General features: G+C 44.8%; 1 protein-coding gene across 1 annotated transcript in view; it reads left to right on the forward strand.

The window, feature by feature from the left end:
- Nucleotides 1–17,518, forward strand: part of LOC139542806 (testis-expressed protein 264 homolog) — a 145,023-nt gene that overhangs the window by 22,778 nt on the left and 104,727 nt on the right. Inside the window, exon 2 of the mRNA XM_071348655.1 lies at nt 7,758–7,979. Within this exon, the coding sequence (XP_071204756.1) occupies nt 7,758–7,979 (222 nt within the window). The remainder of the gene's footprint in view (nt 1–7,757; nt 7,980–17,518) is intronic.

Consider the following 17,518-nt stretch of genomic DNA (forward strand, 5'->3'; position numbering starts at 1 on the left):
ATTACACTGGTGGTCACTCAACATTTTATATAAAGTATAAACTGCACTCACTTTAGATTAAGGACTGCAAAAATACTTTACAAATGATCAGTAAATGGCTTATTCATGATTAATAAATGGTGAACACACATTTTATAAATGCCTTAAATGATTTATTCCAGACACTTAAAATAAAGTGCTACCCCCAATATAGTCGGACTTCATACATAGGCTATACTATACGCCATAATTGTAAACGCCCATGCAGAAAAGCAATTTTCTAGAATAGGCATTGATGTGAATTGTTTGTCAACTACTCTGCTGTTCATCCAGAGATGTGGGTGAGTTTTGTGCTTGTTTACTGCGCTCCACTTCACAGACTCTGTGTTGTTGTTGGACTGAATGCTGCATCCATCGTCCATCATTTTCTCATGCCTTACTGAAGACATTGATGTTAAGGAGGATGCTGAGGTCAAGAGGCTCCAAATTCACAGATCTATTGACTGTAGTGCAGTGTTGGTTCACAATCACACAGCCTCTCCGCTCCATCCATCCCATCACAACAGTCAGTCAACACGTGTACCACGTTATCCTGTTTCTGGGGCACTTTCTACTTATTTTGGACTACACATGCTAACCAAGACAGATCAAATTTATGGACGCACCAATATTACATTTTTGGGCCGATACCGATATCCAATATTTTAATTAATGGATTTCGCCTTTAAGTTGTCTCGCTGAAATGTTCTTACTCTTTCAAATGACTGCTCGACTTGAACTTGTTTAGTTGTTGGAAGTGTGCACTTATGCACTTAGCATTTTCCTGCTTTTGTTCTGTGTAGCGCTGTATTTCTTTTGTGGCGTCATTACATCGTCTATTTACGTTATATAGGTCTGCACATCAGCTTTGATATCGGTTTTGTCACGCCCTGACCTTAGAGCCTTTTTTATTCTCTATTTGGTTAGGTCAGGGTGTGACTTGGGTGGGCAAATCTATGTTTCTATTTCTTTGTTGGCCTAGTATGGTTCCCAATCAGAGGCAGCTGTTTATCGTTGTCTCTGATTGGGGATCATACTTAGGCAGCCCTTTTTCCCACCTTCAGTTGTGGGATCTTGTTTTGTACAGTTACTGTGTAGCCTGGTGTTCATCTAATAAAGAAAGATGTACGCTTACCACGCTGCGCCTTGGTATCATTCATCAAACGACGAACGTAACGGGTTTTGCACATTGGTGTTGCCGACGCATTTCTAGCTAATAATGGCCGATTCCGATATGCTCACCGACATGTTGTGCATCCCTAGAAAATTGATAGAGGGCATTGCTGTAGTTTGAAATCACAGTGCTAAATCAACTAGAATGAGGACTAACGGTTTTCCCCCTGCTGTGACTGGAGGGATGATTGGTGAACCTTGCCACCAGAGCCCGGAGAGGAAAGAACCCCACCTTACTGTGTGTTACGCTTAGAGGAACCCTGTGTGCTACTCCGGCATCTGTCAACAAAAGGGGCTGATTTCCCATACCCAGATTAAGCCTAGTCCTCAATTAACAATGTCTCTCAATGAGGAATCTCCACTGTCATCTTTATTCCAGGACTAGTATTAATCTGTATCTGGAAAACGGGTCTAATGAGTGGTGTTGAGTGGACATCATGTAGGCCACACATAGACAGTGAGCTGATGATCCAGTCCTGATCCAGCATGTTAACCCTTCTCCAGGATTTATCAGGGGGCTAAATGATCCCACGTTGCCAATCCAGCCTAATATATTGTTGATTGTAGGCCTACCTGGCTGTTACATTTTCATGGGTGTGATTATTGGCTAGGCAGAGTGCATGAAGCTCCATCATTATGTACCTCTCTTCTCTTCTAGGACTGTAATACAGAGGTTGGGCCTCTCTCCTCCTAGCTGAAAAACAAGTATGTGTGTATGCCCCCACCCAGTCCTCCCAAAAGCGCTAACGCTTTAGCGATGAGCGATTTGAAAGCGGGCCGATTATTGAGAAGAATTAATTCCCAGAAGTGGGAGACGGGAGGGAAGAGCACAGAGGGCCCAGGAGCGGGGAATATGAGGAGAGTAAATCCTCATTACGTGTCTGCTAATAAAGAACTACCACGGCCAGCCCTACCTTTCTATTGTTGGAGAGCCCTCATCCGTCAGAAAAGGCCCTATCACCTCCAAGCAAAGAATTTCTTTCAAAATGACTTTTCTTCTCAACAGGTCTCAGGAGACCTGGCTTAGAGAGGAACCGGGGCAGAGAGAAGGAGAAGGGCACCATTTCTGAAAGAAAGCTTTCTTGGAGTCCCGTGGGCACTAAAGTCAGCCCGATGAGTCTGCATTAGGAAACAATATGCATTCTAAAGCATGGGGGGAAGAATAAACAAGGACTGTTAAAGTTGCACATAAGAATCACAGCTTCAGGTTCTGTCAGTTTGTGTAAATTCTGGCTGATGTTCTTGGTGGAGGAGATGTGATTGAGGTTACACCGTGTGATTAATCTGTGTCGATGAGCTTCTCATTGTCACTCAATGCCTAGGTTTACCCCCACTGTACTCACATCCTACCATACCCTTGTCTGTACATTATGCCCTGAATCTATCCTACCACGCCCAGAAATCTTCTCCTTTTATTCTCTGTTCCCAAAGCACTAGATGACCAGTTCTTATATCCTTTAGCCGTACCCTCATCCTACTCCTCCTCTGTTGCTCTGGTGATGTAGAGGTTAACCCAGGCCCTGTGTGTCCCCAGGCGCTCTCATTTCTTGACTTCTGCAACCGTAAAAGCCTTGGGTTCATGCATGTTAACATCAGACGCCTCATCCCTAAGTTTGCTTTATTCACTGCTTTAGCACACTCCGCCAACCCTAATGTGTCTGAATCCTGGCTTAGGAAGGCCACCAAAAATTCTTACATTTCCATCCCCAATTACAACATTTTCCGTCAAGAGAGAACTGCTAAAGGGGGCGGAATTGCAATCTACTGTAGGGAGAGCCTGCAGAGTTCTGTCATACTATCCAGGTCTAGGCCCAAACAGTTTGAGCTTCTACTTTTAAAGATCCATCTCTCCAGAAATAAGTCCCTCACTGTTGCCTCTTGTTATAGACCCCCCTCAGCTCCCAGCTGTGCCCTGGACACCATATGTGAATTGATTGCCCCTCATCTATCGTCACAGTTTGTACTGCTAGGTGACCTAAATTGGGATATGCTTAATTCCCCGGCCGTCCTACAATCTAAGCTAGATGCCCTCAATCTCATACAAATGATCAAGGAACCTACCCTACAACCCCAAATCCGTAAACATGGGCACACTCATAGATATCATCCTGACCAACTTGCCCTCTAAATACAGCTCTGCTGTTTTCAAGCAGGATCTCAGCGATCACTGCCTCGTTGCTTGCGTCTGTTATGGGTCCGCGGTCAAACGACCACCCCTCATCACTGTCAAAAGCTCCCTAAACACTTCTGTGAGCAGGCCTTTCTAATCGACCTGGCCCGGGTATCCTGGAAGGATATTGACCTCATCCCGTCAGTAAAGGATGCCTGGTTGTTTGTTAAAAGTGCTTTCCTCACCATCTTAAATAAGCATGCCCCTTTCAGGAAATGTAGAACTAAGAACAGATATAGCCCTTGGTTCACTCCAGACTTGACTGCCCTTGACACTTGATACAGCCCGACAGGATGCTCTCGATTGTGCATCTGTAAAAGTTTGAGTGTTTTTGGTGACAAGCCAAATTTCTTCAGCCTCCTGAGGTTGAAGAGGCGCTGTTGCGCCTTCTTCACCACGCTGTCTGTGTGGGTGGACCATTTCAGTTTGTCCGTGATGTGTACGCCGAGGAACTTAAAACTTTCCACCTTCTCCACTACTGTCCCGTCGATGTGAATAGGGGGGTGCTCCCTCTGCTGTTTCCTGAAGTCCACAATCATCTCCTTTGTTTTGTTGACGTTGAGTGTGAGGTTATTTTCCTGACACCACACTCCGAGGGCCCTCACCTCCTCCCTGTAGGCCGTCTCGTTGTTGTTGGTAATCAAGCCTACCACTGTGGTGTCGTCTGCAAACTTGATGATTGAGTTGGTGTGCATGGCCACGCAGTCATGGGTGAACAGGGAGTACAGGAGAGGGCCGAGAACGCACCCTTGTGGGGCCCTAGTGTTGCGGATCAGCGGGGTGGAGATGTTGTTTCCTACCCTCACCACCTGGGGGCGTCCCGTCAGGAAGTCCAGGACCCAGTTACACAGGGCGAGGTCGATATCCAGGGTCTCAAGCTTAATGACGAGTTTGGAGGGTACTATGGTGTTAAATGCTGAGCTCTAGTCGATGAACAGCGTTCTTACATAGGTATTCCTCTTGTCCAGATGGGTTAGGGCAGTGTGATTGCGATTGTGGACCTATTGGGGTAGTAAGCAAATTGGAGTGGATCTACGGTGTCAGGTAGGGTGGAGGTGATATGATCCTTGACTAGTCTCTCAAAGCACTTCATGATGACGGAAGATCACACGTTGTTGTGTGATCACACATGTTGTTCTCCTTCACCCAAATCCAGACAGCTGATGTTCTGAAAGTGCTGCAAAATCTGGATCCCTACAAATCAGCTGGGCTAGACAATCTGGACCCTCCCTTCCTAAAATTATCTGCTGCCATTGTTGCAACCCCTCTGACTAGTCTGTTCAACCTATCTTTTGTATCGTCTGAGATTCCTAAAGATTGGAAAGCGGCCACGATCATCCCCCTCTTCAAAGGGGGAAACACTCTAGAACCAAACTGTTACAGACCTATGTCCATCCTGCCCTGTCTTTCTAAAGTCTCTATGGGGGTGCCACAGGGTTCAATTCTTGACTCTTTTCTCTGTATATATCAAAGATGTCACTCTTGCTGCGGGTGATTCTTTGATCCACCTTTACGCAGACAACACCATTCTGTATACATCTGGCCCCTCTTTGGACACTGTCTTAACAAACCTCCAAACGAGCTTCAACGCCATACAACACTCCTTCCATGGCAGCTGCTCTTAAATGCTAGTAAACTAAATGCATGCTCTTCAACTGATCGCTGCCCTCACCCGGCCGCCCGACTAGCATCACTACTCTGGACGGTTCTGACTTAGAATATGTGGACAAATATAAATACCAAGGTGTCTGGCTAGACTGTAAACTCTCCTTCCAGACTCACATTAAGCATCTCCAATCCAAAGTTATATCTAGAATCGGCTCCCTATTTCGCAAAACATAGCCTCCTTCACTCATGCTGCCAAACATACCCTCGTAAACCTGACTATCGTACCGATCATTGACTTCGGCGATGTCATTTACAAAATAGCCTCCAAACCCATTGGCTCCAGGTCATCTAAAGTCTTTGCTAGGTAAAGCTCCGCCTTATCTCAGCTCACTGGTCACCATAGCAACTCCAACCCGTAGCACGCGCTCCAGCAGGTATATTTCACTGGTCGTCCCCAAAGCCAACACTTCCTTTGGCTGCCTTTCCTTCCAGTTCACTGCTGCCAATGACTGGAACGAATTTTAAAAAATCACTGAAGCTGGACACTTATCTCCCTCACTAACTTTAAGCATCAGCTGTAAGAGCAGCTTACCAATTGCTGCAGCTGTACACAGCCCATCCAACCAACTACCTACCTCATCCCCATATTTGCACACCAGTATCTCTACTTGCACATATATCACTCCAGTGTACATTGCTAAATTGCTAAATTGTAATTACTTTGCCACTATTGGCCTATTTATTGCCTTTATTACCTTACTCCTTACTTCATTTGCTCACACTGTATACAGATTTTTCTATTGTATTATTGACTGTAAGTTTGTTTGTTTTTGTCGCACTGCTTTGCTTTATCTTGGCCAGGTCGCAGTTGTAAATGAGAACTTGTTCTCAACTGGCCTACCTGGTGAAATAAAAAAATTAAATATAATGTGCTGAGTTGGTTTTCTGAGGCGTGGCAAGGCGACCCGACAACTACGCCATCCAATTACGGTGCGGTGAGCTCAACTGTCTTCCAGTTAGCCAACGCGCCAGTTGTTCGCCTGGGCCAATCAAAGGGCACTGGCAACTCTCCTCAGCCTCATCTGTTGACAGACGCAGAGCCCAGTGAAGCCAGCTCTGTTTTTCAGAACAACTGTTTAAAGAGCCGTGGTTGGCTTTGAGAACACCGCTGTCTGCCTTGGACAGACTGACTGGCAGAATTCTCCCTGTGCGTTTTTTAAGACATGAACCTAACAAATATATACAGAGAGACAAGAGAAGAGGGAGAGAGAGAGAGAGAGAAAAGGACACTCCAATAGCTTCATGGAGCGTTGCTCTTCTCCTATTTCCTTTAGTCTCTGGGGTGTGTTATCTGGGGTGGAGGAGAGATGAGAAGCAGTGTGTGTGTGTGTGTGTGTGTGTGTGTGTGTGTGCGCGTATGTGTGTGTGCGCGTATGTGTGTGTGCGCGTATGTGTGTGTGCGCGTGTGTGTGTGTGTGTGCGCGTATGTGTGTGTGTGTGTGTGTGTGTGTGTGGGCTGTGAGTGATAAAAGGAGCTCTGAATGATATTAGCAAGCGAGGGCTACGTTTGGGCAACAAGCCGGCCGTTTATGAGTCTAGAGAGCGAGGGAATGAGGGAGGGAGAGAGAGATGGTTAGATAGGCCATGGGAGGGCAGTGGTAATTTCTCTCTCCTTTTATTTAAATGGATGTAGCAGTGTCATATTATAGCCTGGCAGTGTTGACAGGGAACCGTCATTATACACAAGCCCTGTTGACAACATCTTTTATCATGCTCATGTAGGAAGGTCAACATAACTTACAGTGTACATCCACAGCCTGGACCAAAGCAGCGTCCATATGGACCGTTTGGTGTTGATTGTGTACTAAGCTGCTAGGAACACAGCCGTTGTGAATGGCTTTGTTTGCACTGGCTTAAAGCGGAGCAGTAGATCAAGTATTACTAATACGGTCTTGACAGAATAATTCCCTGTCATCTGATGTTGCCTGTGAAGAAGACGGCAGCAGATCCGACGGATAGCCCGCTTACATAATACAGACTGTAGAATACAGACACTGTCACTCATTATATTACTTGCATGGCCCAGCCACTGGTGGGGAAGAGGTGTAAGGATATTAAAGGGATGTTAGTTGGTTGAGGGGTATAGCTCATACCTGGAGACTTGTGACTTTTCTTTCACCATCGTTTGACCTTGTATTCCCCTGTACCAGGTCCTAGCCTGGTTTCTTTATGGTGTGAAAACTTGTATTGAATAAGTGTGGCTAGGGGGAGAGAAAGGAGAAAAGGGGGATGAATTGTGAATGGTGTAATTATAAGATGTGTGTATGGGGCTGTCAGCGATGTTGATGAGTAGCGCTGGATGCCATCTGTGACCCTGTGCCGTGCCAGCCTCCACAGACGGCACCAGTCACATAGAGGAGGACCTTCACAGGCCTACAGCAGCAGCGCCCAGCCAACCAGCCATGTCTCTGAAATCTGGCCTCGTGTCACTCTTATATCACTGTCTCACTATCTACCAGAAAGCCTGCAGCCAGGCTGGAGCCCAATGTGATTGACAGCTCACTGTCTGATGTATACGCACACACTGCTGTTTAAAGATTCTCCCATTCCTTCTGCCTTCTGTTGTTTTCTTGTACGAGCTGGTCTGACTGGCGGGCTGGGAGGATGGATGGGGTTTTATATGTACTGAGCAGAATATTTTAATCACTTTTTGGTCTCATCTTGTATCCGTTTCCCTCTCCCTTTCTATTCCTCTCTCTGCCTCTCTTTATCTATCTCTCTCTCTCAGGTGCCTGATGACCAGTGTCGCTACATCGTGGGCAGTATCCTGAGCGAGGGAGAGGAGCAGCCTGACGAGGAGCTCCAGAAGCTGTATGAAAAGTTTGGCTTCAAGGTGCTGTCCCTTCCTGAGGTGTCCCTGGCTGTGACCACCACCTTCCCCTCCACCACCCCCCTGTCCCACTGGCTGGCGTCCTACAAAGTCTACCCCGAGCTCCACAACTACATCATGGTATGTACCATACACTATCATTGGAATCCTCTTCATTCCTATCTGGTACATATGGCTTCCATACAATTAAGCCACCACATTGAGCCTTTGCTTGTCCTTCTCTGGGATGTAGCAAATCAAATTGTGTTTGTCACATGCGCCGAATGCAACAGGTGTAGACCTTACAGTGAAATGCTTACTTACAAGCCCTTAACCAACAATGCTTTAATAGGTTTTAAGGAAAAAAAAGTGTAAAGGAAAAAATAAAAAATAAAAGTAATAATTAAACAGCATCAGTAAAATAACAGTAGAGAGGCTATATACTGGGTGTACTGGCACAGAGTCAATGTGAGGGGGCACCAGTTATTCAAGGTAATATGTACATATATGTAGAGTTAAAGTGACTATGCATAGATAATAAACAGAGAGTAGCAGCTGCGTAAAAGAGGGGTCTGGGTAGCCCTTTGATTAGCTGTTCAGGAGTCTTACGGCTTGGGTGTAGAAGCTGTTAAGAAGCCTTTTGGACCTGGACTTGGCACTCCGGTACCGCTTGCCATGCAGTAGCAGAGAGAACAGTCTATGACTAGGGTGGCTGGAGTCTCTGACAATTTTTCGTGCCTTCCTCTGACTCTGCCTGGTATAGAGGTCCTGGATGGCAGGAAGCTTGGCCCAGTGATGTACTGGGCCGTCGGAGGCCGAGAAGATGCCATACCAGGCAGTGATGCAACCAGTCAGGATACTGTCGATGGTGCAGCTGTATAACCTTTTGAGGATCTGAGGACCCATGACAAGTCTTTTCAGTCTCCTGAGGGGGAATAGGCTTTGTTGTGCCCACTTCACGACTGTCTTAGTGTGTTTGGACCATGTTAGTTTCTTGGTGATGTAGACACCAAGGAACGTGAAGCTCTGAACCTGCTCCACTGCAGCCCCGTCGATGAGAATGGGGGCGTGCTCAGTCCTCCTTTTCCTGTAGTCCACAATCATCTCCTTTGTCTTGATTACGTTGAGGGAGATGTTGTTGTCCTGGCTCCACATGGCCAGGTCTCTGACCTCCTCCCTATAGGCTGTCTCGTCGTTGTTGGTGATCAGACCTATCACTGTTGTGTCATCGGCAAACTTTATGATGGTGTTGGGGTCGTGCTTGGTCAATGAGTCATGAGTGAACAGGGTGTACAAGAGGGGACTGAGCACACACCCCGTCGTGTTGAGGATCAGCGTGGAGGATGTGTTGTTACCTACGATTACCACCTGGGGGCGGCCTGTCAGGAAGTCCAGGATACAGTTGCAGAGGGAGGTGTTTAGTCCCAGGGTCCTTTGCTTAGTGATGAGCGTTGAGGGCACTATGGTGTTGAATACTTAGCTGTAGTAAATGAATAGCATTCTCACATAGGTCTTCCTTTTGTCCAAGTGGGAACGGGCAGTGTTGAGTGCAAATGAGATTGCATCATCTGTGGATATGTTGGGGCGGTATGCAAATTGGACTGAGTCTAGGGATTCTGGGATAATGGTGTTGTTTTGAGCCATGACCAGCCTTTCGAAGCACTTCATGGCTACAGATGTAGGCAGGTTATCTTAGTGTTCTTGGGCACAGGGACTATGGTGGTCTCCTTGAAAAATGTATGTATTACATACTCAGTCAGGGACAGGTTGAAAATAGCAGTGAAGACACTTGCCAGTTGGTCAGCACATGCTCGGAGTACACGTCCTGCTAATCCGTCTGGCCCTGCGGCCTTGTGAATGTTGACCTGTTTAAAGGTCTTACTCACATCGGCTATGGAGAGCGTGATCACACAGTCATCCGGAACAGCTGATGCTCTCGTGCATGCTTCAGTGTTACTTGCCTCGAAGCGAGCATATAAGTAATTTAGCTTGTCTGATAGACTATGTAATAGTTTGCATGCCCTGCCACATCCGACGAGCGTCGGAGCCGGTGTAGTATGATTCAATCTTAGTGCTCTATTGACGCCTTGCCTGTTTGAGGGTTTGTCGGAGGGCATAGCGGGATTTCTTGTAAGCTTCCAGGTTAGAGTGCCGCTCCTTGAAAGCGGCAGCTCTACCCTTTAGCTCAGTGTGGATGTTGCCTGTAATCCATGGCCTCTGGTTGGGGTATGTACACACGGTCACTGTGGGGATGATGTCATCGATGCACTTATTGATGAAGCCAGTGACTGTTGTGGTGTACTCCTCAATGCCATCAGAAGAATCCCATAACATATTCCAGTCTGCTAGCAAAACTTAGCATCTGCTTCATCTGACCACTTTCTTATTGACCGTGTCACTGGTGCTTCCTGCTTTAGTTTTTGCTTGTAAGCGGGAATCAGGAGGATAGAATTACGGTCAGATTTGCCAAGTGGAAGGCGAGGGAGAGCTTTGTACGCGTCTCTATGTTTGGAGCAAAGGTGGTCTAGAGTTATTTTCCCTCTGGTTGCAAATTTAACATGCTGGTAGAAATTAGGTAAAACGGATTCCCTGCATTAAGTTCATACTTATATCCAAAAACCTCTGTTTACATTGGCGCCATGTTCAGAAATGCCTCCAAAATATCTGGAGAAATTGCAGAGAGCCACGTCAAATAACAGAAAAACTCATCATAAACTTTGATGAAAGATACATGTTTTACATAGAATTAAAGATACACTTGTTCTTAATGCAACCGCTGTGTCAGATTTCAAAAAGCTTTACGGCAAAACACAATATTCAATAATCTGAAAACAGCGCAGTCAACAAAACTCATGAAAAGCATTATAAATCTTCACTTACCTTTGCTGATCTTCGTCGGAATGCACTCCCAGGACTCCCACTTCCACAAGAAATGTTAGTTTTTTTCGGTAATGTCCATCATCTATGTCCATAATAGCTATTTTTGTTGCGTGTTTGGTATACAAATCCAACGTCAGGAAGGGGCGTTCACTAAAACCTGACGAAATGTCCAAAAGTTCCGTAACAGTCAGTAGAAACATGTCAAACGATGTATTGAATCAATCTTTAGAATGTTTTTAACATACATCTTGAATAACGTTCCAACCGGAGAATTACATTGACTTCAGTTGAGCGATGGAACGGAGCTCCCTCTTATGTGAACGCGCATGGTGAAAAAATGTTCACCTCATGGCAGTGGTGACTCATTCCTGTCTCCTTCGGCCCCCCTTCACAGTAGAGTCATCAGACAAGGTTCTATTGACTGTTGACATCTAGTGGAAGCCGTAGGAAGTGCAAACTCATCCATATCTCGCTGTAATTTCAATGGGAGCTTGGTTGAAAATCTACCAGCCTCAGACAAAATCCAAACAGGAAGTGGAACTTCTCAGGTTTTTGCCTGCCATATGAGTTCTGTTACACTCACAGACATAATTCAAACAGTTTTAGAAACTTCAGAGTGTTTTCTATCCAATACCAATAATGCATATATTAGCAACTATGACTGAGGAGCAGGCCGTTTACTCTGGGCACCTCTGTGCACCTTTCATCCAAGCTACTCAATACTGCCCCTGCAGCCATAAGAAGTTAAAGTCCCCAGCCACTAGGAGCGCCGTCTCTGGATGAGCGGTTTCCTGTTTGCTTATGGCCGTATACAGCTCATTGAGTGCGGTCTTAGTGCCAGCGTCAGTTTGTGGTGGTATATAGACAGCTACGAAAAATACAGATGAAAACTCTCTTGGTAAATAGTGTGTTCTACAGCTTATCATGAGATACTCTTGTTTACAAATATACATAGACTGCCGCCCCTTGTCTTACCAGAGGACGCTGTTCTATCCTGCCGAAAAAGCTTCAAACCTGCCAGCTGTATTCATGTCGTCGTTCAGCCACGACTCGGTGAAACATAAGATATTACAGTGTTTAATGTTCCGTTGGCAGGATATACTTGATCGTAGTTTCATCTATTTTATTATTGATTGATTGTAAGTTGGCTAATAGGACCTATGGTAAAGGTAGATTACCCTTTCGGCGTCGTATCCTTACAAGGCACCCGGACCTTCGTCCCCGATACCTCCGTCTCTTTCTCCTGCTAATGACGGGGATGAGGGCCTTGTCGGGCGTCTGAAGTAAATCCTTCCCGTCTGACTCGTTGAAGAAAAAATACCTTTTCCTCCAGTACGGGGTGAGTAATTGCTGTCCTGATATCTAGAAGCTCTTTTCGGTCATAAGTTACAGTGGCAGAAACATTATGTACAAAATAAGTTACAAATAACTTGAAAAAACATACACAATAGCACAATTGGTTACGGGATCGTAAAATTGCAGTCATCTCCTTTGGCGCCAATCTTCCACTGCTTTTCTTTTCATGAGTCATAGGATGTAGTGACACACTCTTGCTCTGAAACAAATGTTTTCTTGAAAATGTAAATTTCCTCAGCCTGCACCTCGCCAATTAGGATGTGTGCGTACCTCATACTAGATAATTCATTTTCACGATACCTGCAGTTTGCCTTATGTCCCTTTGTAGATAACTGCAGTCCTATGCTCACAAAACGTCCTCTTTTCTACTCTGGCTTTGTCTAAAATCCTCCATCTCTCTGCTGAATGTGTTGTTTAATTCATCACGCTAAGCAGAGGATTTATTTTGAGCAGATGAAGAATGGATGAAGGGGCAGGAATTGAAGGTAGGTGTGGGTCATATGCTGAGCCTCCATGTCCTCAGGCCTGGCCCCAGAAAAGCTATTGACATTTACTGATGACATTTACACACATGGATTCATTCAGAGGCATCCCTCTGCATGCGCAATGCACTGGATGTGATATGATTGGAGGGTGTGTGTGTGTGTGTGTGTGTGTGTGTGTGTGTGTGTGTGTGTGTGTGTGTGTGTGTGTGTGTGTGTGTGTGTGTGTGTGTGTGTGTGTGTGTGTGTGTGTGTGTGTGTGTGTGTGTGTGTGTGTGTGTGTGTGTGTGTGTTATGGGTCTAGCTGGGGAGCGAGGGGAGTGCTGGGGTTCAGGCTTTACCATATACATTTTGGGTGTGCAGATTTCTATACAACTGTTAAAAGCCAAATGCAACACTTTTCAACCTCATTTTCATTATCCCAACCACAATATCAGAGTCAACATTTCTACGTTTTGTAGAAAAATATATAAAGTTAAAGGATTTTAAAAACAGTGATTTTCAAACTATGAGATTCGCGGTGATGTGGGGAGCAAGAAAATACCTTCCTGTGGGCTCGAAACTCGTAGGTTTTGAAAACCACTTACTTTCAATCCTACCATGTGATGTCACAGAGAAATATGTAGACACTGGTTTGGTGCTGGAGATGATGATTATAATTAGTGGACAAGGATTTCTTTCCCCTGGGTACACTGACCATGTTTGTGCTGACAGTTGCTAGGGTGATGCCAACAGTGCCAGTATGGCATGGTAGTGACACTTTGATGTGTTGAGCCCTCCATCTGTTGTAGAGGTGTGTTGGTGGGCAAAGAGGAGGAAGGCAGGAGAGCAACACGCAACTTAGTCTCTGCCCACTGCACTGATACAGCCCTGTCAGCACATCAAAAATAGTCCCGAAATAGCCACATATACACACTAGTCACATGTAGATAATTACTGAAAAGCTTGAGTGGGTTTGGCTGTTGACATGACATTATGCATTACTTTCAGCACCATGCTAGACCACGATAAAACCTTAACTCAGAACTACATTATGAGGTCTGTTGAAGGCTAATAGCCTTTCACCTTGGTGTTTCATGACTAAGGGAGCTACTACACCAAGTGGAAGCAGATCAGCAAAAAGGATGTAGCCATCAAACCAAGTGATAATCTCACACCACATTACGCCTTCTGTTACATAACCATGGGCAGGGTATGTGTCCACCAGCTTGCCTATAGCTGATGTCAGGGCGGTGGAAGCAGCATCCTCTCCTACTCAGGGCGGTGGAAGCGCCATGCTCCACTCTCCTTCGCCTGCGTGAGGCCCATAACGCTGCTCGTCAGAGTCCATCAGCTGCTGAGCAGTTGACCTGGGCACTGTACCAGGTCAGTAAACCCTCTGCCCCAGTCTGTCTGTCCACGGACTCGCTACCATTAACATCCTTTAGCTGAGGAGTCAATGTGTGAGTGATGCGCTGGGCTGTGTGTTAGCGGGATTAGCGCTGTCAGTAGCTTATGCATAGGGGCCATGGCTAGGCTAGTGATTCATGGAGGGAAAATTAGAGGGCTGGTGTGAAGCTGGAGTGTGGGACAAGAGTAGTGCCTGGGTATGATTCATTGAGCAGGGTGGGGAGGAGACGAGAGGGCCTCGTCATATCTCTAAAAGGCAGGTAAAATCCATTTAGAGTTTTAGCACAAGAGCCAGTGAGAGCCTTCCTGGCATTAGAAAGACTGACAATGCAACAGAAGGGTTAAGTGGGTGAGCTGGCACAGTGGGTTTCATGTATTCTGCCATACTCCATTACATGTGTTTTCTCCCACTGGCCATATGCCCAGCCCGCCTGCCTGTCTGTCTCCCAGGGCCCTTGCCTCACTCCAGACTGTAGGCTCTATCGGCTCCCAGAGACCAGGCTACATGTTGGCTGTCAGGAAAACAGGTTAAGTGCAGAGCTGCTCCCATTGCTCCCTGGAGCTCTCCCACGCCACGGTACAACAGCCCCCCTCCTCTCCAGTTTAGCTCTCCTAATCTCTCACCCACTAACTCAATTTGTTATATATTTTTTATCAAAATTACATTTTATTGGTCACATACACATGGTTAGCAGATGTTAATGCGAGTGTAGCGAAATGCTTGTGCTTCTAGTTCCAGCAGTGCAGTAATATCTAACAACTCCCAACAACTACCTACACAAATCTAACAAGTAATCTAACAATTCCCCACCAACTACCTAATACACACAAATCTAAAGGGGTGAATGAAAATATGTACATATAAATATATGGATGACCGATGGCCAAGCGGCATAAGCAAGGTGCAGTAGATGATATAATGATATACAGTATATACATGTGATATGAGTAAAGTAAGATATGTAAACATTATTAAAGTGGCATTATTTAAAGTGTTATTGTTTAAAGTGACTAGGGATCCATTTATTAAAGTGTCCAGTGTAGGCAGCAGCCTCTCTGAGTTAGTGGTGACTATTTAACAGTCTGATGGCCTTGAGATGAGCTTGTTTTTCAATCTCTCAGTCCCAGCTTTGATGCACCTAAGAACGCGAAGCGAGGCGACATCTCTGTCGGCGCCATCATAGTCATCTAACTCTGGCAGGAAGAAAGCTGTCTCACAGACACACTCACATAAAACAACATGTCAGACAACACAGTCAAACTCCTTACATTTCAGTACATTTCAGATTTGTTATTATTCAGTGATTTTACAAAGACAGATGGATTATTTACTGTTGGCATGTGTTAGTGTTTATATCACTGTTTCTGTTTGTGACTGTTTCACTGTGTGCCTTTGCAGCAGTAAAAACAGCTGCAGCGTACATACGTGGGCGTGTGTATCTACAGTATAAGGACTGCAAGGACTGTGTAGGCAGAGCTCCCATGTGGTGAAAGGAGAGAAATTAGGGGATAAAGGAGAAACGGGCACATTTTATTAACGGGATTGCAGCGGGCTCTGCCTGATCTTTGTTAATGCACCTTTTCAGGACAATCTGCAGGTCACAATCATCAGGATGTTATTTCCAGGGCTGACTCATACAAAATTCTCTCTCAATAGTCCCCCCGAGCCAAAACAGGTTGTTTTTAACAAACATAATCGATAATATTTCAACCGGACCGTAACCTACTCAATAAGAGAGAAAAATAAAATGGAGCGCTACCCTCTCGCGCGCAGGAACTAATCTGAGGACACCTAACTACTTTTGAAAAATCTCGCTCATTTTTCAAAATAAAACTGCAGAGAGCTAACATTTTAAATACACCATTCGTTGTATTAAACATTCTTGTAAATACATGTATCTTACATCATTTAAAATCCAGCCGCTGTGTCAGATTTCAAAAAGGCAAAAGCAAACATGTGATTTTCTGAGGACGGCGCCCCACACACACAAGTATTACTAGCATTTTCCAACCAAGCATTAGCGTCACGAAAGTCAGAAATAACAATAAAATAAATCGCTTACCATTGAATATCTTCCTCTGGTGGCAATGCCAAGTGTCCTAACTACACAGTGAATGTTCGTTTTGTTTGATAAATACATTTTTATAGCCTAACACAAAACATTTGTAAACCAGTTGCGTTGTAATTTCCGTCTCATTTAACTTTGGACGAAGCGTTCGTGGTAATTACACACACTAAACAAACGTTTATCCAGTCATGGTTGGTTTCATTGCAATCCTCTGGTTGTTACTAACACAACCATACATGATGGTTCTTTTCCCGGGACGTATTGACCGAAACAAACCGATTTGAAGACACCAATCAATGACCTCATTGCGCACCAATGGTAGGACCGGTCTATCGTTGATTGACTGTATTTTGGCCCAATGACCACTGATCATCTTGAAATCTAGCTTGGAAGATAGCCAATGAGCTGAGGTAAACGGCAATATGTAATGGTTATACGTTCGAAGACCAGCCTTTGTCATAAACTCTGGCGTAAAAGAGGTTCATTCGCCATTGCAAATCCTACTTGACGGAGCCACGAGTGTTACGCATAGCAGTACATATTCAATAGCATTTTCAACAAGTTTATATATTTAAATTATGGCGAATAAATCAGGAAAAGCTAAAACAAAGTCTAGGTATACAGATTTAACCCAAATTATAGAGGAAATTGATAGAGACAGCCCCCCATCTCACAGCTAGCCTTCAGGGAGCTGCTCATCCAGGAGCTTGCTAGCTACAGCAAGTCCACTGCAGCACCTTCTGCTCCAACCAGTGGTGTACACCTGCCCAGATTCATCTCTGCAGGCATGAATGTGCCTCAGGGCAAAAAGGGCACAGTAGGGAGACGTCGTTGTGCCCTTTGTCACAGGAAATACCCCATCACCTGCACCACCTGTTCAGTAAGCCTCTGCTTTACAGCAGAAAGAGACTGCTATGGGCCATGGCACCAGAACTGAGGGCTGAGGGTCTTCACAATATTTATCTATTTATTTATTTATAAAATATACAATATTGTAAATAGAAAATGTGTAAATAGTTACCCTTGTTGTTTGTTTGTTTATTATTATTATTATATATTTTTTTTTCTTCATATATATATATATTTTTTTTGGGGGTGTGTTAGAATAGCATTTATGTATTTTGTATATAGTTCTTTCCTTCAAAATGTATCACTGTACCAATTCGGCCACTTGGGTACATTTGTGTGGGACACCTGGGTGACTTAATGCTCAATGTCATGTAGCTCGCTCATTTTTGAAGTTATCTGTCTAAAACTTTGCTCAGCTATTGTTGCCATCTTATGTTCTTCATTCAAATCATCCACAGCATCCTATCTGTATGTTTGGCTGTTCTTGGTCATTTGAAAGATGATGCAGCAACAATAAAAAACAGAAAACGTATGTTTTGTATTTTCTTCTACCAGATCTATTGTGTTATATTCTCCTACATTCAATTCACATTTCCACAACATTCAAAGTGTTTCCTTTCAAATGATACCAAGAATATGCATATCCTTGCTTCTG

Source organism: Salvelinus alpinus, chromosome 2 (genome assembly GCF_045679555.1).
Source record: "Salvelinus alpinus chromosome 2, SLU_Salpinus.1, whole genome shotgun sequence".
NCBI classification, from domain to species: domain Eukaryota; kingdom Metazoa; phylum Chordata; class Actinopteri; order Salmoniformes; family Salmonidae; genus Salvelinus; species Salvelinus alpinus.